The sequence below is a fragment of the Malus sylvestris genome, chromosome 3 (genome assembly GCF_916048215.2).
Source record: "Malus sylvestris chromosome 3, drMalSylv7.2, whole genome shotgun sequence".
In the NCBI taxonomy this organism is placed as follows: domain Eukaryota; kingdom Viridiplantae; phylum Streptophyta; class Magnoliopsida; order Rosales; family Rosaceae; genus Malus; species Malus sylvestris.
This window is the reverse complement of record NC_062262.1, coordinates 27,937,726-27,964,262: the sequence shown is the minus strand read 5'-3', so window position 1 is coordinate 27,964,262 and position 26,537 is coordinate 27,937,726. Positions and strand designations below refer to the sequence as shown.

Here is a 26,537-nt window from a genome sequence, read left to right as displayed (position 1 = left end):
GCTTGGGACAAGCTTCTCCATCTCTTTGCTAGCAAAGCCCGTGCCTGCGTTCTTGGTCTCAAAGAACGCCTTACTCTCCTGCGCCGTGAGAACAAGCCTGTCTCTGAGTATCTGCAAGAAGTCCACGTTATTACAGATGAGCTCGCCATCATTGATGTCCCCCTCTCTGATGACGATCTCCTCCTCTACATTCTTAATGGTGTTGGCTCTGACTTCAAGGAAATTGATGCGGTAGTTCGTTCCCGCGACACCTCAATCTCTTTTGAAAACCTGCATGACAAACTGGTTGAACATGAAGTTGTTCTCAAGCGTGATGATACCGTTGTTGCAGCCCTAGTGATCACTGCCAATGTCACTCAGACATCTCGCTTCCACACCTCAAACCGTGGCTACCGCTCTCACAACTCCAACTCCAACCGTGGGTTATTTGCCTCTCGCAATCCTTCTCGTAGTTCCTTCGGGCACCCTCACACATCTTCCATTGACACCAATTCTCGTAGTTCCTACAAGCCCACCCAACAATCTTTCACCAACAATGGTCGCCGCTTTACCAACATGAACAACACAGGTTATCGTGGTTTCTGTCAATGGTGTGGCACTCAAGGTCATAGTGCCAAACGCTGCCCTCAACTCCAATCTGGACCTCACAATCCACTAGTGGCCAATCCTACCACCCATGGCCGGTCCACCTCTTCTCCAACATGGTTGCTTGATTCCGGTGCCTCTCACCATGTTACCTCCAATGTCAACACTCTCTCTGGTGCCTCTATATATGATGGTCCTGATGAAATAATTATTGGTAATGGTTCAGGTTTGGGTATCACTCATGTCAGTTCAACCACTTTACCCTCATCATCCTCCCAATCTTTCAACTTATCAAACGTTCTATGTGTTCCTTCTATGAAAAAAGACATTATTTCTATCTCTAAATTTAATAAACAAAATCATACCTCTATTGAACTTTTTCTTGATTTCTTTCATGTCAAGGATCTGAGCACGGGGGCGGTTCTTCTTCGAGGCCCGAATAAGGATGATGTGTACAAGTGGTCTCCCAAATCTTTTTGTCAACCGCAAGCTATGGTGGGTGTGATGGTCTCTCCCAACCTCTGGCATCGTCGTCTTGGTCACCCCAGCCACCAAACTCTCCAACAAGTCCTTCGTATGTCTTCCATTAATGTGTCTTCCAAGTTGTTCGAGTCTGTTTGTCATTCATGTCTTTGTAATAGAAGCCATCGGCTCCCGTTTGGTACTTCGTCTCTCACCAGTCATGGTCTATTAGACCTCATTTATAGTGATGTTTGGGGCCCTGCTCCGTACTCTTCTATTGATGGTTTTTCCTACTATGTTATCTTTGTTGACCATTTTACAAAATACATATGGCTCTACCCTCTTAAAAAGAAATCTGATGTGTTTTCCACTTTTGTCACCTTCAAAGCACTTGTTGAAAATTACTTCAAAAGAAAAATCACTAGATTATACACTGATGGTGGGGGCGAATTCATCAAACTCCAACATTTTCTCTCATCTAATGGCATCACCCATCTTCTTACACCACCTCACACTCCTCAACACAATGGAGTCGCCGAACGACGACATCGTCATATTGTTAAAACTGGTCTCACCCTTCTTCATCAAGCTTCTTTACCTCTCACCTATTGGTCTTATGCCTTTAAAACAGCTGCCTATCTTATCAACCGCATGCCTACTCCGCTTCTTCATAATCTCTCCCCATTCACTCAACTCTTTGATAAACAACCCAATTAGTCCCGTCTTCATACATTTGGGTGATTGTGTTTTCCTTGGTTACGTCCTTACAATTCCAATAAATTACTCCCTCGTTCCCGCCCATGTCTCTTCCTTGGTTACTCATCTAATCAAAGTGTTTTTCAGTGTCTTGATCTTTCCTCCAACAAACTTTTTATCTCTCGGCATGTTCAATTCGATGAGTCCATTTTTCCTCTTGCCAACCTCCCTTCCTCCATTCCCCATGTCACTGTTGATAACTCTCACACTTTGGTCTCCTCTCTTTCTCCAGTTACTCATGTTCCTGTACACTTACCCACCAGGCCTGTTGAGTCGGTTGTTTCTTCTTCGCTGCCACCACATGTCACATCATCATCATCAGAATCTGCCCCTGTCTCAGAACCGTCACCATCCGTTGCCCCGGCCCCTATTGCTGCTGCTACCACTCCTCTCTTACCGTCACCCAACCACCATGCATTGGCCCCAACCTCTACCGCACCTCTTTTCACCCCACCACATTCTCCAGCCCAAACTGATCACATCTAGCCACCTCCTCCCCTCAACCCCGTTCATACATACACTAGAAACCCTCATAGGACTGTTGTCACCTTTCCACCCTCTGACCCACACCCCCCCAACCCCCCCGTACCTCTTGTGCTCCCTGATCATTCCATGATCACCCGTGCCAAAGCAGGTATCCACAAACCCAATCCTCGGTATGCTATGACTGCTACTAAAAATCTCATTCTCTCCTCAGTTGAACCGACATGTGTTTCCCAGGCCGTCAATGATCCCCTTTGGCGGCAAGCAATGTCCAATGAGTTCAATGCGTTAATTCGCAATGGTACATGGGAGCTCGTTCCTTCCCTCCCCTCTCAAAATCTTATTGGTTGTAAGTGGGTGTTTCGTATCAAACGGCATCCTGATAGCACTATTGACAGGTACAAGGCACGCTTAGTTGCCAAGGGTTTTCACCAACGCCCTGGTGTTGATTTTTCAGATACTTTCAGTCCGGTGGTCAAACCTACTACCATACGCATTGTTTTGCATCTTGTCGTGACTCATGGGTGGCCAATTCGTCAGTTGGACGTTAACAATGCTTTCCTTCATGGCACAATCCGTGAAAATGTCTATATGGTCCAACCGCCTGGTTTTGTTGACTCTAATCATCCATCTCATATGTGTAAATTGAGGAAAGCCCTATATGGCCTCAAACAGGCTCCCCGGGCATGGTACAAGGAATTACACTCATTTCTGCTCTCCCATGGCTTTGTCAATGCCATCTCTGATGCCTCACTCTTTCTCTTGAAAAATGGGATTGCTGTAATTTATTTTTTGGTTTAAGTTGATGATCTTCTTATTACAGGCAACGATTCCTCACTTGTAGCGAAGTTCATCCAACTATTGGCAACTCGGTTCTCCATCAAGGACCTGGGCTCATTACATTACTTTCTTGGTGTTAAGGTCCTTCCCACAGCCACTGGCCTATTCCTCTCTCAGCACAAGTACATTCATGATCTTCTCGTCAATGCCAAGATGGATGGTGCAAAGGCTGTCAGTACGCCTCTCTCCACCACTCACTCACTCATGCTCCATGATGGCTCCTCCCTAACGGATGCCACTCCCTACCGTTGTCTTATTGGTGGTCTTCAATACCTAAGCCTTACACGCCCTGACATCTCCTTCGCAGTCAATAAGCTCTCTCAATTCATGCATTCTCCTTCCGAGACTCACTGGCAGGCACTCAAGCGTCTTCTTCGCTACTTGAAGGGTACCATTTCCTTTGGCCTTCATCTTTGTCGTCGCCCCTCTCATCGTCTCTATGCCTTTTCCGATGATGACTGGGCTAGTGATCGTGATGATCGCAAGTCTACGACTAGCTATGTTGTCTATCTCGGTGGAAATCTCATCTCTTGGAGCTCCCGTAAGCAGCGGTCTGTCTCTCGCTCCTCCACCGAAACCGAATATCGGGCCATTGCTGCCACCACTGCTGAACTCACATGGATTCAGTCCTTACTGCGTGAACTTGGCATTCCTCTCCCCACAACACCCGTTGTTTCTTGTGATAACATTGGAGCCATGTTCTATTGTGCTAATCCTGTCCTACATTCCCGTATGAAACATATCGATATTGATTTTCAGTTTGTACGGGATCGTGTCACTCGTGGTCTTCTTCAAGTGTCTCATGTCTCCATTACTGATCAGCTTGCTGACGCTCTCACCAAATCCTTGCCACGTCCTCGTTTCCATCTCCTTCGTTCCAAGATCGGTGTCTCCGATGGTGCCACCGTCTTGAGGGGCGTGTTAAGGAATCTCCTACATCAAAGGAGATCAGTTCGTCAACAACACAATCTGCTCCATCAACCGCACAATCGGCTCCTCCGTATGAAAGTCAACTATGATATATGCTATGCTGTCTTTCCTATTCTATTTTATTAGGATTGATTCAGTCATTCAAGTATGATTGTATTTACCATATTAGGATTGTATTCAAAGTGTATATAATCACAGACCTGTACCTATAAACAAATCAATGAAATATACCAATTCTATATTAACATCCAGAAATACGATGGCAGTGTCATTTCCAAGAAACCTGGAAAATTTTGGTGTATAGTTACTCAATTTTTTATTTATATGCACTGCCGATGGTTCTGTCATAATCTCGGATTATCATATCACATCTCCCACTCCGTATATAGTATGGACTGTCATTACATACTTGGCATTGTTCTTGTTTGGATATCAGGGAGCCGGGAAGGCCGAGTAAAACGAAGACCTGCTTGGCTGCTTCACAATGTGATGTAAATAACTAAGGAATTAAAGTTAATGAAGCCAAGTAGAAAATTTAATCACATTTTCCTCATTTAGAACTTTGTATCAGATGTCACTAAAAACAAGTTTTTCTTGTTCTTGTTTCCTTCTCTTTCCCTTGCTTCCTATTGGTCCCTCGATGATTTTCGCTCCTCATCATGTTGCTCCCTATAAAACTATATTGTTAACAACGATTAATTTGTAATCTCAAACCAACTATCTGAGCTCCCATAACTCCAATAGGGTATCCACTCCCTCCCCCTCGAACCCCAAACATAAAAAAAAAGGTACTACTATTGTGAAACCATGGAAACCTTGGGTGATTCCATCGTTGAAGTTAGTAGGTGTGTAGGCAACTCCGTGTTGTCACTGTTTTCCACCCTGAAAATTTTCCAGAAAAACATCCAAACTTTGAAGGAGGAGCTGCAGAAGCTCTCTCGCAGAAAGTATGATATAACAGAAGAGATCGATGTATCAAGATTAGAAGGGAAACACCTCCCTTGCCAAGTTATAGAGTGGCTTGAAAGGGTTGAGAAGATTGAACATGAGGTGGAGGGGATTGAACATGAAGCCCGGCTACTTTTGGAGGCAGCTCCCATTGATTCTCCCTTTGGCCCGGGTTGTATGCTTGACTCTAATATGCGGCGCAAGTACCAACTTAGCAAAACTGCAGCAAAGAAGCGTCATGAGGTGAAAAAAGTCACCGAGGAGTTATGCAGTCTTCCAATATCTGCGGAATATAGGAAGCCAACTGATATAGTGGTTGAGCATATCCCGGCGCCTTCTCTTATTGGTCCAAGCAGCTGCTATTCAGTCTGTCTACCGACTCAGCATGATGAGAAAAGAATCATCCTTCGAGGGGTTGACCTCTTGCATCGAGACCTCGAGGGGCTATTGAGCACAGCAAGTGCCCTGGGCCTGTTCACATGCGGAGGTATAAGTAGTTTATCTGATATAATTACTAACAAGAGTTTGTGTGGCCTGCCAAACTTGAAGTCGCTCACCATATCAAATTGCGACTGCATAACTACATTGTTAGTCAGCGAAACAACTCTTCGGAGCACATTGCCAAATTTGGAGCACTTAACTCTGAGTCACCTGGATAACTTAGCAACCTTGTTGGACACGATAGTCCCCAGAGGATGCCTAAAAAATTTAAAGACCATCCAGGTGGTGGGATGTCGACTTCTCAAGTACCTCTTATCTTTTGCTATACTTCGACTGGTTCCAAACCTCGAAGAAATCAAGGTGAGTGACTGCAGAACGATGAAGCAGGTTATCACGAAAACTTTCCCTGAAATGCTTCCAAAGTTGAAAACCATAGAAGTCAGGAATATGGAAAACTTAAGGACTATCTGTTCAAGGGAAGCAGAACTGTCAGCTCTAGAGAGGATAGTGGTGAGCAACTGCCCCAGGGTGGTGAAGCTTCCCTTCGCAGCCCGTGATGCAGTGACTATTAAAGAGATTACAGGAGATTTAAACGGTTGGAGAACTCTTAAATGGAAAGATCGTGCAGACAAAATCAGTCTTCAGCAACGATTCCAAGCGTGCGCAGACACCGGGGTGCAGCCGCTGGAGGATTAAATAGGTAGAGATAATTATCTCATAGCATCATCATCTCTTGTAGTTTTTTTCATTTTCGAGTTTACGTAGTTTTCATCTACGAATCCAACAATCCATGCCATTTTTTTAATAGCAATGATATTCGCGTGCACAAATTGCTATGTATAGTAAATGTATTTTCTGTCGGATTCTTAGCTTCATTGGAAATTTATTGCTTGTTTGTAGGCATGAAGATGTGAGGATACATACAAAGGTGGTAAGCAAGTCCAAGAATAAGTTCCAGAAACACTTCATGGGTTTCATCTCTTTGTTTTTAGCAGTTGTCTGTTAGCTGCTTGTAATGTAATGCATAGATAATAAATAAAGTGTGCGTGTGCTTCTTTCAGAGGATAAATTATGTTACGTTTTTGTTTTGTTGACAAGATAATATTTTTAATTAATTACTCTAGTACATGAGAATCGAGAATTTGAATTTGGCTGCAAGAAAGGGACAGACTCATTATTCTACCAACTGGCATAATTCAAGTATTCTATCAAATAATTCTTTTGATTGTACTACAGCTTTAACAATTCAAAATTTGTAGCCTTGTTCTTATCTCAAGCAGATAAATTAAGTAATTTTAGGTAGTGTTTGATTGACAGGACTAGAATGAACATAAAGTTAATTAAGAACTAGATAAATTAGCATAACACCTTCACTAGTAGGATTTAAAGCGTGATCCTTAAATAAGGGAAAGGCAAGCCTATTCAAACCAATCTCCAGAATTATTCCAAGTTAAGCATATTCCGTAAACAAACAACCCCTTAAGGACTTTGAAGGTTATATTGGTTTAGCTAATTACATGGAATTTGCTTGCCCTACAAGTAATACAAGTCATAAAGGGATTTGATACCCAAATATTATTAGAATTCTACTTCTAGATTTACGCAACCATTCCTAATAATATTAGCTACAACATTTTTTGGTTTTTAGTTTTCTTTTGGTATCTCTTTTCTTATACATATTTTCTACATATATCTTGGACCATGCTTCCTCTACTTTTAATACCACTCATATCTCTTATCTATTTTCCTTTTATCTTAAACACAAAAAATAAAAGAAAAATTAGTATCCGGTCCTTAGTTACTAATGTTCTTTAATTGAAACCTTATTAGTTTTCAGATTTTAATCAAGGTTCTTAGTATTAATACAATAATGAATTTACATGTCAGTTACATAATTTTTAAAATAAAAAATTAATAATTGATTTAGGATTTTAATACTCACACCTTTATTAAACTCCTAAATAATTTTCAATTCAAAACATTTCCAAAAAAAAAATTAGAATAAGTTTGTACCCCTTAATTTTTTTATAAAAAGGTTTCCAATTTTTTAATCTTATATGTACCCATTCATGTAATTTTTAAATTTTTAATCTTAAAATATACCCATTCTTAAATATATCAATTTGTTGTAGTAAAATGTACCCTTTTTTTATATAAAATCTATTCAATTTTTTTCTAATTCATTTTTAAATTATATGGGTACATTCTTTTTCTTGATTTGAGAATGTATCCATGTCAAATTTAATCAAAGAAATTTACTAATATTATTAAGCCTAATATCTATTATTTTTTGTGTGGTTTTGAAGAATGTACCCATATTTTGGTACAATAATTTTTTTGTTAATTTTAATGAATGTACCCATGTTTATATACATACATACATTTATATATACACACACACTCAATATATTGGAGAGTATAATTTATATTTTAATAATTTTAATCCACAAATTATGGGTTTTTTATTTAAAATCTCATTAATACAAACAACTATAAATTTCAATTTTTAATTTAAAAAATATAGTAACCTACATAGAAATACATTATCACATTAATTTCAGGGACTTCGATCAAAAATTGAAAACAACAAGATTTCAGTCAAAGAATATTGATAGTTAGAGACTGTATCCAAAGTGTCCCAAAAATAAAATAAAAACTAAAACCAGGTTGCCTAATAAAGAAAATTAAATCTTGAAAGTGAATATAACTTATTATTATATTAAATTTTTGAGTGTCATATCAATACATTGAACTCATACTAATATAGTAGTATTGTTTTAGGTATTAAACTCAAGTTGCTTGATTTCTATATATAGCTATCATATTCACTCATTGTTGAAAGCTTTAGTATCTTTCTTATTACATAACAGTTACATAACGAGAGAATGTTTTGGTTATGCGACAGCAGCATCATGAACTTCTTTTAGATTTTTCTTTGCTGGGATGCCAAAAATAAGAAACTTCAACTTCAAGGTCCATTTTTTGTCAAAATCAGCAAAGAAAGGTCCATGATGACTCGTATACTTATATAGGTCAAAGTTCCTTATTGAAGGTCACCGAAGTTTTTAGTGATAAAATTCAACACCTAATAAGTAATAGTTAAATTAGTATAATATTGATGATGCTAACACTCGACTATAATGAGCCTTGTTGATGCACAAAATCAACAAGGCTTTGGAACAATATAAACTGTCAAGTTTTGTGACCTTCGGTTACTTTGGTCACCTGGTGAGAATAATATGTAAAGAGATAGAGATAGGAAGCAAACACAAGATATACGTGGTTCATCCTAAGTTTGGCTACGTCCACTAGATAGAAGAGTTCTCATTAATAGTGAAGAGTTTACACAATACATAAGTTCAAGAATAATCATCATTAGTGGGTTCTAATGATGAATTTAAGTACAATAATGACATTAGGGATTAATTGTAAGAGAATAGTCTTCTTTTATAGTTGAGGAGAGTCTCTGACTTTCGCCCGTGATTGATGTGGGACTTTAGGAGTTTTATTCTAACGTTGACAGGTGTCGTGCTGTGATTGGCCTCTTGGTTGGAGAGAAACTCTTTTGCTTCGGCAGGGGTGCCTCAGCATGAACTTTTCAGTGGATCTTTGAAGGTATAAAGTTGACTGATGCTTAATAATTTTGGGATTAGTCAAGTATAGTACAAAGAAGCCTAAGGCCTAGTTTGGCAGTTCGGACTGTACTGACTATTTCAGTCGGATAAGATAAACAGTCACTAGATAATACTGACTAAATTATTCAGATGTTTAGTACAAATCAGACTAATAATCGTATTATTTATACTACCACTGTACAGAATAGGAACACTTCAAACTATTATTATTTTCTTCAAACTATTATTATTTTTGAAACTTTGATGATCAATGAAAAAGAAAAGAGAAAAATTGCTTCAAACCAAAATAATTTTAGTAACTTTTCACATAACAACCTATGTTAAATGGAAAGAAGGAAAAACTAAAGAAAAACTGAAGGAAAAAAAAACGAAGTAATCATACACCGACCAAATTTTGGGATAGGCATATCAGATAAGCATCTTTGATCCGGCATGATGAACCTTTCAATCCAACAAAACTCCACCTCTCAAATTCTCATAATTATTAAGCCATATCAAATGGCAAAACCAGATTAAAAGCTCCAAAAATGGCAAAACCAAAGAAAAGCCATATCAAATTAGATGAAGATTCACTTTAATTAGAACCCATAAAGGCAGAAAGCTCAAATACCATGAAGAAGCAGTGTTTTAAAAAACGGCCTAGGCGGCCGCCTAGGCGCTAGGCGCCTAGCAACCGAGGCGTTTTTTGGCAAATTGGGAGGAAAAATCGGGTTGGGCCTAGGCGGCGCCTAGGCGGTCTAGGCGGGCTGGGCGGCTAGATGGGTTAGGCGGGCTAGGCGGTCCTAGGCGGCCCTAGGAGGTTTTTTTTTATTATTTTTTATTAATTGCGTGCTTTTTTCTTTTTTGGTTTCATGGTGGTATACTTATGGAAATGGTGTATCTAATTTGCAAATGATGGATTTATTACAAGTTCATCCAATACTTATGGAAATAGTGTACCTAATTTGCATTTTATCATTATTTTATTATCCATACAAGTATAGTTTTTTTTTAGGTGTCAATATGCACTTATTTACAAGATATACAAGAAATTTACCTAAATCCGCCTAGGCCGCCTAGGCGCCGCCTAGCCGCCTAGGCGCTAGGCGCCGCCTAGCCGCCTAGGCGCTAGGCGCTAGCCCACCGCCCAACTAGCGCCTAGCGTTTTTTAGAACCTTGTGAAGAAGCAAGCTTTTTATCCAAAAATCAAAGCTTTGAAGGAGTCTGCAATTAAAAAGACTAAGGTCTTGGTGATGACGATGAAGAAAACCCAAAAGGCAGTGATAAGAATTTGTGAAATCAATCGACAAAGAGAGAATTTGAAGAAGGAATACTTTCAGTTGGAGAAAAAGATGGCCGCACAAGCAGATAGTGAGAGAAAGGGAAAGAACAATGAAATTTTGTTTTAGCGTTTTTTAGAACCCGACTAAATAATACAGAGGTTTTTGAGCGACGTATAAAATAGGGAGTGCATTTTTGCCCACCACCATAACCATTGAGTATGGTGTATATTCACCATCCTATTTATCATTGTTAGATAAATTTGAATTTTGAGACTTAGGGGGTGTATTCAATTAGGATCTTTAGAGAGTTTCAGGGAATTTAAATCTATAGAATTTGAGAGAGTTTGAGAGAAAAAAAAAATGAATTCCCAGAGATTTTGAGTGAATTAATTATAACTTTCAGAGAATTCACATGAATTGTGAGAGAATTCTTTACATGGGGTTAGAGAATTGCAGAGAATTTGATCAACAACTTCCTTCTCTTTACGAGCTAAAATTTTCATCCTACTAATACCAAATCGCAATACCAAGTTCACATGCAATGTTTTCAACTAGCTATCAAAGTGAAAGAGGAACCCGATCGATTAATGTCAAAATAAATTAACTATCAAAGTTTTTGAAAAAAGCCCAACAATTTTATATAAACATAACCACTCAAAGCAAAAAGATTTATCCAGCGTTCAACCATGTTGATATCCAAATGCAACAAGTCTATATAGACATACAACCTTGACCCAATTTGGCCCTACTCCACATTAACCGTCACCATGCCATGTAATTTCATACACACATTAAGCAACTCACGTCATGCGAAGTCCGAGGTTATATTGCTACTCTCCGGGTATTTGCATACTCCACTCCGTAAAAACAATTAATTCTCTATTTCTCATCTTTGAATGTTATCACTCATAGTATATGTCCACATATTTGTAGCTATGCCAGCTCTCCATGCATTAGCAATCTGTCGATGTTGCTCTTAAGTTTGATTACCTAGTTCATCATCATTTTCTTCATCTTCAGATTCATCATCTTCTTGTTCGATTGGAAATTCATCAGAACGACACTCCTTGCGAAGAAAGTTGTGCAACCCTGCACAAGCTAACACTAACTCTGCTTGTGTTTTAATTGGAAATGGAGGTGCAGACTTAAAAATTGTGAATCGAGATTTAAATACACCAAATATCCTCTCCACTATGTTTCTTAAGGAAGCATGTCGAAGATTGAACAACTCATTCGCATTTATGGGGTCACGATCGTTACCAGCAAAATCTTGGAAATGATATTGAACACCTCGAAACGAAGCTAAAAATTGACGACGATTTGCAAATCCACAATCCACTAGAAAAAATTTACCTAAAATTAAAACACAGAGTTATTATTTATGGTACATCCTAGTGTAAATAAATGAATGAATACAAACCTTCTGGCACTTTAAGTCTGTTCCTCCTTGATACAGCATCATGTAATAGTTTGGAGTCATGAGCTGAACCCTCCCATCCGCTAAGAATATATATAAATTCCAAATTAAAGTTACAAGCAACTAATACATTTTGTGATATTTTACCATGACGATCATGATAGCTAGCTACTTCGGGTCCCAATACCATTGCTGGTATATGTGTTCCATCAATAGCTCCAACACAATCCTAAAATAATTATAAGAGTTAATACATAGCTAAAAATATGTTTATGAAACCAGTTTAATCAGGACATGGTTAAGATAAGTACTAATTACTAACCTTAAAATAAGGGTAAAATCTTATACTTTCTCTTATTTTAGTTGGCACCGTGGATCCAGGTTGGACCATCAAAGGTGCAATTATGTTCAAGGCCTTCAAAACGTTGTTGAAATTTTTGCTTGTTGTAAAATGTGACTGCCGAAATGTGTCCCGAGTTTGGCAATATCGAGAATTTTGACCAATAGTGAGTAGAAATGTAGCAACCATTTCTTCAATACAAATAAATCTTGTACCATTCAAATGCGTATTTTCCGTAAGGACATCACATAGCTTTAAGAAAACATCCGGATACATCCTATATAGCACTTGAAATTCTTGAGGATCCTCATTCAATACCTTGTTAATATAATCGTATCCAGTTCTACTAATAGGTCGTCGAGCCAATGGACATTCAATATGATCATCATGTATAATAACCATTAACGCATTTAGCACTTGAACTATAGCTTGTACTGCCATCAATAGTAACTTAATGGCTTCATGATATTCTTCATCTTCTCTTTCCATTTCCTCTTCAGACATGTTTTCAAACATTATATAAAGAATCACCTAAAAAAGCAAAACTATATCCATTAGAACATAATAGAGAGAAAGGTAAAGAAACAAACTCCTTCTCATGCAAATAACTCATTCCTCTGCAAGATATCAAAAGATAATTAGTGGGGAAATATCGAAGTACAATGCATGATTTTGCTTTCACAACACGAATTAAGCAACCAACTGTTCAACATTGTAGCTTTTAATGGTCGAGCATTCATTTAGTATATAGTCTCTCTTCATTTGTTAGCTAAGGAAATACAGAACTAGATAATCAAAGCCAATTCAAACTAGTACCACACCTTGCAATATCAAGTGCAAGTTTTACAGCTATGAAATATACTCTTCGTACTATTTCGAAATACAGAAAAATAAGAACTCAGGAAAGAACCGAAACTTATACAAACCATGGCATTAATATTCCATGTTAAGAAGACCAATGGAATGGGAAAATACCTTAGGCAAATAAACAAACTACTTCTTCTATCATTTAAACTAAAGTCAACGTATTATCAAACCAATTACATACTCCAAGATCAAATTTGAAATAACCAAACCAAAGTCAACATGTTATCAAACAAAAGTAAATAGTCCAAGATGTAAACAAATCTAAAATAACCGCATTCACTCCATATTGTATTTTATCCATTATGAACGTTCTTCTGGTGTCATTTTCAAGAACTCTTTTTTCATTCCCAATTTTTGAACCAACGCAACTACTTTGTAACGACTAGGAGCATCCAAGTTTGGAGTCTCTTTGATAGCATCCCACACATTGTTGATTTTCTCCTCTTCTTTTTTCTCCATTTCTTTTTTTTTTTCTCTATCTTTTTCTCTTTTCTCCATTATGCTATGAATTCCTTGAATTTCAGTGGCAATTGCAACAATCGAATCCATTCCAACAAAAACTTTTTCCATAAGAAAGATATGAGAGGTAGTCCCGTTTAATTTTGGTTCGGACTCAGGTCGAGATCTTTTCCTTGGAAGTAGCTTTTGTACGGGTGTAGCAGCGGGAGCCTCAAAATTTGCATCTAGGAAAGATGATGCATAGGATGGCGTTTGGAATAATGGATCAAGTTGCTCGACGTTCTCATCAAAGGGAGGAAATTTGTCTACTATGACTAGCCTACTTTCTTCAACTCTATATGTTGTGGCATCAGTATTATCACCCAATCCAATCGAGTTATTTCCTTTAGCTGTTCCATCACCAAAAACAATCATCAAATCTTCATAGTTTGCAAATGTCTCTTTGCGAATATCTTGACTCTTTGGGTGAGACTGGCAAAAATAACAACATAATAAAATTGTTAAATACAAAATGTATAAACATGAAAGATCATCATGTGTAAATAATATATTCTCTAAAAAAAAAAAAAAAACTCACCCTAAGGAAACCTTCTCATACTTCATCACTAGCTGTGAACTTCTTTGTGACAGGGTCCCAACCAAATCCAGAACTGTGTCTAAAAAGCTGGCAAATTGATTGAAATCGACCCTTCAATGTTTTCATACGGTTCTTAACATGATCTTCAGTTTTTTTACACCCAAGTTTTTCATTGAGCACGGGAACAATTTTGGCTTCTATGGTCTGCTTACTTATTATGCCATTAGCATCACGCCATCCATTGTTTACAGCCTCAACAAGTAGTTGTAACATGTTGTTCTCTTGCATGGACCGCTGATTATAGTTTCCTTTTGTCTTTTCTTGTTGTGAATCTCCCATTTATAATCTTACTAGATGATGCATTATAATAAAACAATGAGATATGACAATAAAAGCATAACATGATAATAGGGATTACAAGTATAAATGGCTATAAAAAGGATTGGGACAACATATTGACATATTATTAACGCAACAAATATAATGACTATAAAAAGGCATAACATGACAATAATAGAATTAATAGGGATTACAAGCATAGTATAACAACAGATTGATAAACAAATCGCTGATTAAAAAAAAAACCCACAGAACAGATAACAATGCCAACCAATTGGAAACAACATGAGGCTTCGAAACAACCAGAGGCTTACAATATTCGAAACAATGGGAAGAAGTTGCAGAGGAAAAACGATTGTACCTTTGCAAAGAATTCAAAACGACGAGATGGAAACCGGAGAAGATGTTCTCTGGAGGAGAGCAGCACGCTCAAAATCTCTCAAAGTTTCTAGGGTTGAGGTGAGATTTGCCAAGCTCTTTGGTATTTATACATATCACCTTGAAATCCTCCAAAATCCACCAAATCACAAATCCGCTCAAATCCAATTGCTTTTTCAATACACCTAAACTTTTGGAGACTTTCAAAAAGTTATAATTGAATACACCTAAATTTATAGGGAATTGTAATAAGTCTTTAAGAATCTCAATTGAATACACCAAGATTTTTATAAAATCTTTTAAATTCCTAATTGAATACCCCTGGAATTATTAATTCCCTGAAACTCTTTCAGAATCCTAATTGAGTACACCCCCCCCCCTTATACTTATTCACTACATGAATCTCGAAATTCAAACTCATGTAACGGTAATTAATAGGGTGGTGAGCATACACCACATTCAATGGTGGTGAGCAAAAATACTTTCTAAAATGGGCAGCCCTGATAAATTAAGCGGTGGCTATTTAATATGTAGTAGCACTAAACACTTGATTCGTATTAAATAGTCATATCTGATGTTTAATACAGCATGCCAAGCGAGGTCCAAAAGTTTATCACATACTACAGAAAGGTAAAAAATTTGGCCTAATCGGATAAACAGTCCCTGTGGTGATAAGGTAATCGGAAAGTAGCCCCCGTGGTAAAAAAATTATGATTAAAACCCTCATGGTGTAGTCCGTTAGCAAATTTACTCCAAAAATGATTTTTCGTTAAATATTCGTTACATACAAGGGTAAAAACGTATTTTGTTGTGTGCACCTTCTTCTTCAATGTTCAATGTATGCTCTCTCTAATAGTGTGAAAATTTGGGGAATTTGAGTCACTGAGAAGGTGGCTAAGATGAATTTGAGCCCCGCCCACCCAATTGTTGTTCAAGACTGGAGGTTGCCCACCTTTGGTATATATTTATGTATCCAAGTGGGAACATAGCTCACTGAGACAGTCATCACTCGGACTAGGAGAGGAGCTGGGTAAATACCAAAAGTCCCTTTGGAGTTCTCTTTAAACCACTTCCGCCTTCCCCCAAAACTCCCCATTTTCCACCCACCACATCTCTCTCTCTCTCTCTCTCTCTCTCTCTCTCTCTCTCTCTCTCTCTCTCTCTCTCTCTATATATATGTATATAATCCCAATTGTTGTTGTAAAAGATTAATGTGAGGTTTAGTTTAGTTTAATTTTTTTAGCATTATCAAATGAATTATTAGTGTTTCGAGATTGCATTGCGGTTTAATCCATGAATTTTTGGAATTTTGGGGTTGATTTGTTAGTCCCATTCATCTGTTATGTGCATTGGTTGTACTTGTTTTACAGAGAGAGAGTAGAGAGACGAGGAAGGAGACAAGGAAGAAGAAGGCACACGTCAATGTACATTTTTACCCTTGCATATAACAGACATTTAATAGAAAAATCATTTTTGGACTAAATTTGCTAACAGACTACACCACAAGGGTTTAAATCCTAATTTTTTTACCACGGAAGCTACTTTCCGATTACCTTATCACCACGGGACCGTTTATCCGATTAGGCCAAAAAATTTCATCATCAAGTACATTTCTTGTCAAATCGAAAATAGAGCGTTCCACGATGACTCATACTCCATAGAGATTCGAGTTCATATGTGAATCCTTAGCCAATAATCGAACTTGAGCGCATCCAAAACCATAAAAAATCTCATGCATGCATGAACAGTCAAACTTCAAATGGAACCTTTGTCCAAAAACAGAATGCTTGAATAGGCTAACTTCAAAATAGACAACCGCAAGTCAAATTGAATACTGCGGTATGTTTCTTTCTTCATTCTAGTAAGTTTAGATGAAGATGGCGACTTTGGATACGTTTTTGTACGTATATAAATTTGGCTGAGATTTCTTGAATCCAAAGCATCAGTTTTCTCATGTGTTTGCCTACTGAACCTTATTAAGCTTCTGCCATGGAAATTGTGGTTGAAATTTTGGGTAGTTCAGTGGGAGAAACCGTCCCGCATTTATGCTGCTGTCTATGTTATGCCGCCAAAGACTCTGCAAAATTCTGAAACAACCTCGACGAGTTAGACTAGGAGATGAAACATCTTGTGGATCTTCGGAATGATTTCCGGCAGCGGTTGGTCGTATCAGCAGCTGAGAAAGATGGAAAAGCACCAGTAAAAGTAGAAGAAGAGTGGCTTAGAGAAGTGGAAGAGCTTGAGCGCAAAGTGAGTTTGTTGCAAACAGCAGGAGTGATTGTGATGAACAAGAAGAAGAAGAAGTTCTCAGGGAGATCGAAATCCTGCAGATTAAAGCTACGAGTTTCCCAGACGCTAAAGATGGACAGAAAAAGTGAAGAATGTGTCAGAAAATATTAGTATTTTATCGTTATTTGATTGTTTGGGTATGCTTATTAGTTTAGAATATGAGCCTAACTCATCTAAATTAGGATTTCTAAGTTTTGTTCTCTCTAAATATAGTTCACAGATTAGCATGAATAACAAGTTAGTCACAATGTAACATCTTGAGATTTTTTTAACCGTTTCGGCTTCTTGTTTGTTTAATAATATTCTTATTATTTTGTAGTTTTGTTCGTTGGCACCTCTTAAGAGTTTTAGGTTGTATCGTGTGAAACAAAATTTCTTGCTTAATTAAGAAGCATCAACTTTCTAAATTCGCAGCTAAGCAGATTTACACAAACATGTTACTTTGTACTAATCCGATACGTAAACACGTAGGAAGTATTTCGTGGATTCTTTCCATCGCCGGAAAACAAAACAAACTGAGCGGCAAGCATCGAGGTAAAGGAAGGAGTCAAGGACCGAGATTATATACCGTATTACGGTTGCAGAAGAGGACTCGAGAGCGCTTGTTTCGTTGAAAGGTAAGGATACCGTGATTGACCAATTGGTTACAAGGATAGTATGATTGACTGAATTCTTGTTGCTTGGTTGAGGCTAGCAGGGAAGAGGGTTGTTTTGCTTGCGAGTCAAGAGAGGCATGACACAAAGCCTCCAGACGCACCGATGACTGACCTAGGGAGGCAACCTTTGCAGTGCAGTCCGTTGCTTGCCCGTAGCACTCGAAAATAATACTGCCTCGGTCACAAGTTCATATCAACACAAGTTGGTTTTATTTCGTTTTCTAAAACACAGTTCCTAATCCTAAATGCCAACAGCAACACAACAACCGCAACCTAACAACCAAGAGTACGGCAGAATAACGCGTTGTCACAATTTCTCTTGTTAGGGCGCTGCGTCGGGCACTCGACGCCACAACGATTTTCTAAAAGAAATCTTGGAAGCTAACAAAGGTTGTTCACTTCCTAAGCCTACTTCAAAGCTTTTATTTTTAAGTTACTGGCCTCCTATCAAGGACTCAGACAACTTTGCAAAACCCTAAAGGATTCGGAGTTGGTCCTGGTCTCTTTGACAACCTAACAAGCCCTAGCTGGCTAGACCGATGCGTCCGCGTCAAAGGAGTACCTAAATTAACAAGTTGGACCCTGCAAACCACAAGTAAAACATGCAAGAATAATAGCAGTAGGAATGTGTAAAATCTAGCAGAAACCAAAAAAAAAGGAGATTGAAATGAACGTAGCAACATAATGCTGTTATTTACATATTATGACGGATTATTGGAAATATATATATACGGTCACTTATTTACAACGTCAATATAAGATGAAACCCAACATAGTATCCACAATTCCGCATCGGTAAAAAGCCCCTATTGCTCATGCTTCTCTACAGGCCACCCCCCTTGTATAAACAGTGTTAATCTCCCAGTAGAAGTAAAGAATATCTGCACAACTAAACACAAAAACGAAAACAAAGAGGGAATTAGAAAACCGCACAGAGAAAGCGTACTGATGGAATAACATGCTCCAAATTTTGACAACACTAGAAAGAGCAAGGGAAAGATTTGGAAATCATTATTTGGGCAGATGCATTACTGGAAGGCACCACCCTAGAATTAAGAAAACTACTCTGCATATAATCTGCTCGTCTCAAACAATTAATTTTAGAAAGTAGGCAAGTGAACTGCTCGCTTTAAGTACCAAGTTGGTACCAAGAGTTCATGGATATGACATATAATGATGGATAACTTTAAGAAAAGACATGGAGTACTTAGAGCTAACAGAAGGCTTGGCGCAAAACCAAGCGCATTGGCATTCTAGGATTCATACAGCCAGCCCCACTTAGTGGGATAATGCTTTGTTGTTGTTGTTGTTGTTGGTAGGAGAATTTGTAACAGGCATTGAGAATATATATGTAAAGCATTTTTTAAGGAGATTTAAAATTTAAGAAAAAAAAAAACAAACTGAATACCAAGTGGGAGAGGATGAATGTCATGCCTAGAGCATCATGCTTGTACCAGGTCGTTAACCTCAAACTACAATGTTTCATTTTGAACTATATAATCATTCTCACTTCATTCCAATTAAGACAATCCAGAAGATATAAATCATAATCCTGAACTTCAATAAACTTACTAATAATATTTAACAGAGAAATCTACAACAGGAAGACGAACATACCTCTAATCAAACTCATCGCCTTCGATTCCAAACAGATTCCCCACTCCCAGGCCGTCTATGTCATTATTTACAGATTTAAGTTGGGCCTCCAATTTTAAGCTGCTCTCTCTATTATTTACAGTCTCAAGCTGAGTCTCTGTCTTTGGGCTGTCATTGTTATTTACAAAGCCCATGCTTTCGGTGGGCATCTGAGAACCACCCCGTCCAGTTACTCCAATCCCATTAGTAAGTTCTGCCACTCCAGCACCACTTTCAGTCATGGTGTCAAGAGAGCTTGAACTGTTTCTGCATGAACGCCCACCATTTTCAGATATACCAAACCTCTGACGCGAAAGTTGCCGGCTAAAATTGCTATCTACAGAAGCAACCCTGCATAAGAGAAGATGGTAATTGATATACAAGAACACAAGCACTCCATGCTGTCATGGGTAAACATACATAAAGATATGCAGAGAGCATGTGAATATAAGCAACAGTTACATGACCAGGAACTGGTAAATAAGTGGGTGCATACAAGGCTTACAAGCTCAGCTCACCTTGTTTGTTGAAATATGGGAGTTTGAAGATATTCAAAAACTGGTACCAAGTCCTTTGATCTTGCTTCAATCATGCGAGTAGGAATCCTCTCGATCTCAATTTCCCCTCCTGAAGTGGTTTCATCATCCATTTTGACACCTTCCATGATCATTGACTGAAAGTATAGCTGGCAAATCATTTTACAAAAGCAAAGAGCATGTTAAACATCACAAACACATAATTTGTGTGAAAAACATGCATAACTGCAGTTTTGGATTTCTCCAATACTCAAAAGAAATACCTCAGGTTTTGCCCACACTGGACTCCGTGCGTCATGCATCTGCAGTTCGGCTTCTGAAATATACAACTGATGTTCTTCCTCAGAACTGATCTTTGCTTTTGGGAGAGTAATGCAAGCTTCAGGGTAAATGGTGTTTCCCTTCTTCTTCCCTTCGGGATATATCTTATTGTTGTCGAAATTTACATTCTCACCATATATGTCAGAAGTATCATCACGTTCCCTTCGGTTTTGCTTTTGACATACATTCCACTTCCGGATAGCTTCAACTACTAATCTTGTATCACCCTCCAGGCCTGACTCATAAGCACTGTTCAATCCAGCCACAGCTGTCAAATCTAGACCATTTGATATTCGCAATGCATATTGTATCATGGAACCAGAAGGGGAAAAAACCAAGAGGTGGTACTTAGCCTTCGAAGAGTTGCGATCCACATAATAAGCTTTGCCTTTGCAATTGTGGAATGAAGAAGCAACTGCCCCAGAAAGGGAACTCATCTTGCCTGTTGCAGCGGCTGCAGCACCAGTTACAGTGCCTCTCCAACTATTATTTCCATTTCTTATTCTACCAACAACAGAGAGGGTAACCGGGGGACCAGCTGAGCAAAGGCTTTGCTGATTAGGCGTTTGCAAACCTAGCCAACGAACTGACGATCTAGTTGTAACCCCCAATCCTGTACTTTTGGTAGTAAAACCAGCATCGGCAGTTGGGAGATTTACTGATCCTCCCCAAGGATTTATTGCAAACAGATGGCTTGTCCCCCTAGAGGAACTAACCATGATCCAGTTGCTGTCATCACTAAAACTGATGTCCTGTATGATCTGGAAAACAGAAAAACGAAAAAGGAGGAAATTAAAATAAAACATGTGATTGTTGCAACAAATGGTGTACCCAACAAGGAATCCCAAACCAAGAGAATAGCTTTTACTGCATTTGTTAATCCACGTTGCAGCCTGTAAAGATGTACATATGATGCACCACCATCAGTTGAAGGAGAGCTCCCAGGGATTATCTTAAAAACATTGATGTTATGCCCCTGAGTTGATGCAGTCACTAAAAGGGTGCCACTAGGATCAAAGCGTATCGCAGAAATAGGACTCGTGTGCGCCCTGAACTGCGCAATAACAGCCTTACTGACAATATCTCTGACAATGACCTGACAAACCAAAGAACATGATAAGCACAGGTGACCCAAATAACGCATGAAACAATCAGAACAGTATCACTTACCCTTATAACAAACTTATTTGGTACAAAACACAATAAATAAAGCATGTACATGCATTTACTCATGCAAAGCTAGAAAGGTAATTCACTCATTATATGATATTCTAAAAGAGAAAGTGAAAACTACAACTACAGGTGAAAGCAGAATTGAGGTCAACAATATGTACCATACCATTCCAACATTATCAGTGTCTGTGGACTGGCCATTGACAGTACCGTTGACTTTCCACACAGGATTGGGTGATTGAAGAGAAGTATTACTATCAGGTATAAGCTCAGAGCAGTACCGGGACAGCTTCTTATAACCCATGTCTCCCAGGGTTACAATCCCAGCAGCTAGTTGCTTGCTTGACTCTTTTGCATAGTGAGCAACCAGGCTTCCATTTGAAGGAAAACCAGAAATACTTGCAGAAGGTTCCAGATGCTGTGGACTGACACGCCCAGAATTAGATACAGCAACAGGACTTCCACTATAAGCCAGCCATCTATTGCCTAATGCAAGAGGTCCACAACCAATACCTCCAGAACCAGGAAATCCCATAACTATCGGGTTGGTAAGAATGGTATATTCTCTCTCAAATGTCATGGCATCAAAACAGTGTATCTGCAATACGCAAGACTAGATACTCAAACACTGGTTAAGCAGAAGATAAGAAATAATGGAGAAACTTTACATAAACAGGTATATACCTGAGCTGCTAGAGAAATAGCAACAACTCGAGAACTGCATTTTAAAGAATAAACAACTGATCTGAACTTTAGAACATGAACATAAGATTGAGATTTCAGAGAATAAAACCGAACGACAGTAGGCACAAAACTGCTGTTCATTGTGTCATGGCTGTTTGCAGTAATACCATTGCGAGGAGTGGCAGTACCATCCTGTATGGTATTACCAACAGAAATGGACCCGTCAGCACAAACTACCAGCAATGGACGGCTTTCTTCAAAATTGTCTTCTGATCTCTTTGAAGCTATGGGTTTAGGTAGCATTTGCATGAATGAGACAGGACCATCATATCTGGAAACCAGGTCGCGGACATTATCTGCTTCTTCAACATCCCAAACCTGAAATCCAGAACGGTAACCCAGAAGGAGAACTTGACGAGTGAGATTCCCCTCACCTTCTAAATTGTCAAAGCCAGCCCAGTTTACCTTTATTTATTCCAAAGAAAAATGAAAAGTCAAATCCAAGTCTACTACTTTTAAAAATCCAGAAGCAAAGAGAAAAACTTAAATCATTTGTACATCAACATTAGAAGTAAGTAATAGCATAATGTTCAATGAAACAAGCAGCTACAGGAAGAAGGTAAGAAAACCAAGTTTAGTTTAAAACAAAAGGAGGAAATTTACAGAAAACAACGAGATAAAGAGTCATCAACCTGAATGTTGATAATTAACACCCACTCTTAGGCTTTACATAATTTTCTTTAAAATAACCTTTGGCGGAAAAAAGGTTGGGAGAGAGAGAGACCTTGATGGACTAACATCAAATTCAAGAATGAAAAATATGTATCAGAATATCCCTGCTGAATGGTAAGAATTCTCAACAAATACCATTTTACCACTTCTAACATCTAAACAAAAAGCTAAAATTTCCAATCAATTACAGACCCCCATTTAGGTACTCATGTATTGTTCGTATATTTAAATTAAACTTTCTAACTTGTTATATATATATATATATATATATATATATATATATTATAGAATCACGAAACTTCTTAACAATTGCAGCTCAATTGCTCCTTCAAAGTTCTAGTGCAAGGGCATGTTTGAAGTGAAATAAGTAATTATTTGGGTGTTGAACCTGCAAAAAGGCACTGCAATTTGCATCAAATATTTTCATTATGCCACTGCTTTCTTGTTCCCAAAGTAGCATTGCACAAAAATAATGAGTAAAATCCTGTTAGTATTATGTTTTCTAGACTCGATTCAGTATAAGTATAACGCCCAAAACCTCTTCCATCAGTGAATCATTATTTCACCTTGTAAGAAATATGTATGCCATCTTCATCATAATGTTTCCAAAAAGAAAATCATAAAATGTGTCCTCATCAGAAAGGCTTGATTTTTGTAAAACAAATCGTTTACTTGAACAAAATAAATAGAGGCTCTGTTTGGCTGCAATTATCGCCGTCTTAAAATGAAATTTTCCAATCAATGTTACTGTTAAAGGAATGATCAGTTCGGGATGAATTCCATTTCTACTGAAATAATTAGTCACTACATGAATTAAATTATGAAATCTAGTTTACAATAAAATTAAATTATCTATATACTTGTCACAAGTTCAACTACACCAATCACTAAACGTCAGTGCTAGTTGCACAATAAAAAGGTCGTACCCAGTGCACAAGGCTCCCGCTTTACGCAGGGTCTGGGAGAGGTGAATGTCGGCTAGCCTTACCCCCATTTATGGAGAGGCTGCTCCCAAGTCTCGAACCCGAGACCTACCGCTCATGGGCGAAGGCACTTGCCATCGCACCAAGTGCGACCTCTTGCTAGTTGCACAATATCTTTTAAAAATGACATGACAATTATAATGTCACACCATTTAAGTCGCAAAAACCCACAGTCCAATTCAACAGATTAGTTATGACTGTATTCTGTAAATGCCAACAGAAAACATGTCATCAAAGCCAGCTTCTTACCATGCCTGAAATACTTTCTAGCACTTTCTAGCAACTCCTTTATATAGTAATATTAAGGTCGAGCTAAAGTTGTTAACCGGAATGTATAGTTCCTGTAGCATCAAGGCATGCATGATACGGAAACGTCCCAATGCTACCAATCTAACAATAAATAAACAAATAAGCGCTTAACCAAATGTTTTCAATTGAATCTGGAAATCAGGGCGTGCACTTGTAACAGACATACTCAAAAAAGTTTCCTTTATATCAATGAATAAACAAATAAGCGCTTAACCAAATGTTTTCAATTGAATCTGGAAATCAGGGCATGCACTTGTAACAGACATACTCAAAAAAGTTTCCTTTATATCTGACATGATTTACACACATTTGTCACAACCAAGATGGAAAACATGATTTAATAGAAGTCACACAATCAAAGCTAAATAGAACACCAAATATTTCCAAATTAAAATTTTTAATTGCAATGAAAAAAGCTTAAAAAATAGAAAACTAATATCATTTAAAATCAAACACGTGGAATATATAGCACAAATCCGACAAAAGGTACGCTACGCACCACACCGGCCATGAGGCTTATGTATATCAAAATATTGATTCGAAAGATAACACATGTAGAGCCTCAATTACGCAACTGACCGATCAAAACAACTATGCTATCCGACATTAAATAAGCGAAAAGTCACATTAGCCTGTTGCGAACACCCCATCTGAAGTTCTGAACTACCTATGACCCCAAACTGCCAGTATCCCGACACCAAAACAACAAAATTCTATTAAAAAAACTGCGTCAACAAGAATCAAATCTTGCAATAAATATACAAAATAATCCACTAGATTATCTAGTATCCCAACATGAAACCGACAAAATCCTTCAAAAAATATTGCATCAACAAGAATCAAATCTTACGATGCATGCATAATAACCTCGACCACTACAATCACTCTTCCAACTAATCGCAACTTCTCCTTTCCACAACTAGTATAAACACTAATACCATCCTAATTCAATCAGCTTCCACATCAAGCTTTCTTAAACAATTTTCATCAACTTCGATTAGTTAGGTAAATAACCACCACTTCCCTAAACAATTTTCATCATCTACAGACAGCTTTTGCATTCTCTTTCAGGTTCAAAGTTTCAGATGCAACATATTCAAATTATGTATTCACAGCAAACAATTTTGGAAACTTAAATACTGCACATATTAGTCTACATTCAATCTGCATTTCAAAGCTTGTATTCATAAAAGTAAACGATTTACACTGAATCCAGAATCCATACTTTATTCCAAAATTTTCATAACAGTAAATTTAATCAATCTATTCACTAAAGGTAGCAACATCTACACAACAGATAGTTGTACATATACACAACAAATGAACTGAATTCTACACTTCAAAACTAATTTTCCAACAAAGTGCTAAAATTTCAAATAAAGAAACCAAGATTCTGCAACTCATACCTGATCATGGTTGGTATCATCATCCCTATCCACAATCGAGGAAGCCACCGAAGCCGCGGACCTCGCAACAGTTGAAGCACCGGACGAAACGATCCTCAAGTAGCTCGAAATGGCCCGAAAAGAGTTAGGAATGAAGCTGTTGGACCGAGCTGGGCGAGGCACACCACCCTGCTGCTGCTTCTGACCGCCATCATTCCTCATCCCCAGAACCAGAGAGATCAAACTAGTCAATACCCAAATCACGAAAACCGATGATTCTTCGAAAACTGCCTTAATCATAACCCCAGAGCTGTTTCCCTTTGATTATAAGGCAAGACCCAAATAAGAAACAGCCCCAAATTCACAAGCTTTAGGTCCCAAGTGTCTCCATCTCCTTCTTACACCAAAAAGCATCCGAATTTTCACAAAAACCCAAAATTTAAAACCCCCAAATCGAAATAAATAGGGAACACAGGGCCTTCGCCTCTGATTCCACGTCTTCTACTCAATAAAAAACAAAGAAACTCGTAACTGCTTCCAAATACAAAGAAAGAACACCAAAGGGACTTTATCTTTAATGCCCAGAAGCTGAAATTCGAAAAAACACCGTGAACAAATGTACAATTTTGCTGAAGAATGAGGGGTTCTTTATACTCCTACAACGGAAAAAATAAAAAAATTTAGAGATTAAAAAATAATGGGATTTTCTTGAATTTTGAAAAAAAAAAAGAATGGGTAGGAATTGAATGGAAATAATTTGTACAGAGGATTAAAGGAGGGATTTTTAGGGTTTTTGAAGGGGAAAACCACCGAGAAATCGACAGAAAACCGGGGGAGATATGAGGAGAGAGAAAGAGATCGGATAATGGCAATGTTTTTTTTTTTATTTTGTTTTTTTTTTTGTTCTGTTTTACATTTTTTGGAATAAACTTAAAAATAAAAAAATAAAAGACTATTTGTTTACGACTCTATGCTATGAGCCATCTTTAAGGCAAAATAAAGGGTAAAGTGAATAGTACCAGGATTGACTTTTTAGTGTAAAAATATGGTTTTTCGTTAAAGTGAACAGTACCGGGTGCTTTTCGTTAAAGTTCCCTTATCAAAAAGGAAAACTA

General features: G+C 38.0%; 2 protein-coding genes, 1 long non-coding RNA gene and 1 pseudogene across 5 annotated transcripts; 2 read left to right on the top strand and 2 right to left on the bottom strand.

Moving 5' to 3' along the window:
• Nucleotides 1-4,863: 4,863 nt before the first annotated feature.
• On the top strand, nucleotides 4,864-6,483 carry LOC126617125 (uncharacterized). The gene is made up of 2 exons (XM_050285178.1): nucleotides 4,864-6,145; nucleotides 6,346-6,483. The coding sequence occupies exon 1, from the start codon at nucleotides 4,864-4,866 to the stop codon at nucleotides 6,139-6,141; it is 1,278 nt and encodes a 425-aa protein (XP_050141135.1). The 3' UTR covers nucleotides 6,142-6,145; nucleotides 6,346-6,483.
• A 6,676-nt stretch (nucleotides 6,484-13,159) lies between these two features.
• On the bottom strand, nucleotides 13,160-14,341 carry LOC126615922 (uncharacterized protein At2g29880-like; annotated as a pseudogene).
• A 1,257-nt stretch (nucleotides 14,342-15,598) lies between these two features.
• Nucleotides 15,599-17,326, top strand: LOC126615927 (uncharacterized). Its single transcript, XR_007620927.1, has 2 exons — nucleotides 15,599-15,749; nucleotides 16,877-17,326. It is a non-coding gene; the product is annotated as an uncharacterized LOC126615927 (long non-coding RNA).
• A 1,000-nt stretch (nucleotides 17,327-18,326) lies between these two features.
• On the bottom strand, nucleotides 18,327-26,299 carry LOC126615916 (autophagy-related protein 18f-like). 3 transcript variants are annotated; one of them, XM_050283841.1, is made up of 8 exons: nucleotides 25,444-26,299; nucleotides 22,014-22,478; nucleotides 21,496-21,927; nucleotides 21,025-21,252; nucleotides 20,099-20,917; nucleotides 19,818-19,984; nucleotides 19,282-19,650; nucleotides 18,327-18,545 (listed from the first exon to the last, which is right to left on the bottom strand). In XM_050283841.1, the coding sequence occupies exons 1-7, from the start codon at nucleotides 25,720-25,722 to the stop codon at nucleotides 19,284-19,286; spliced, it is 2,757 nt and encodes a 918-aa protein (XP_050139798.1). In that variant the 5' UTR covers nucleotides 25,723-26,299; the 3' UTR covers nucleotides 18,327-18,545; nucleotides 19,282-19,283. The 3 variants fall into 3 exon arrangements, with proteins under 3 accessions (XP_050139798.1, XP_050139799.1, XP_050139797.1); XM_050283842.1 differs by having other exon boundaries at nucleotides 18,327-18,553; nucleotides 22,014-22,391; nucleotides 25,444-26,298; XM_050283840.1 differs by having other exon boundaries at nucleotides 18,327-18,553; nucleotides 25,444-26,297.
• Between the last annotated feature and the right edge of the window lie 238 nt (nucleotides 26,300-26,537).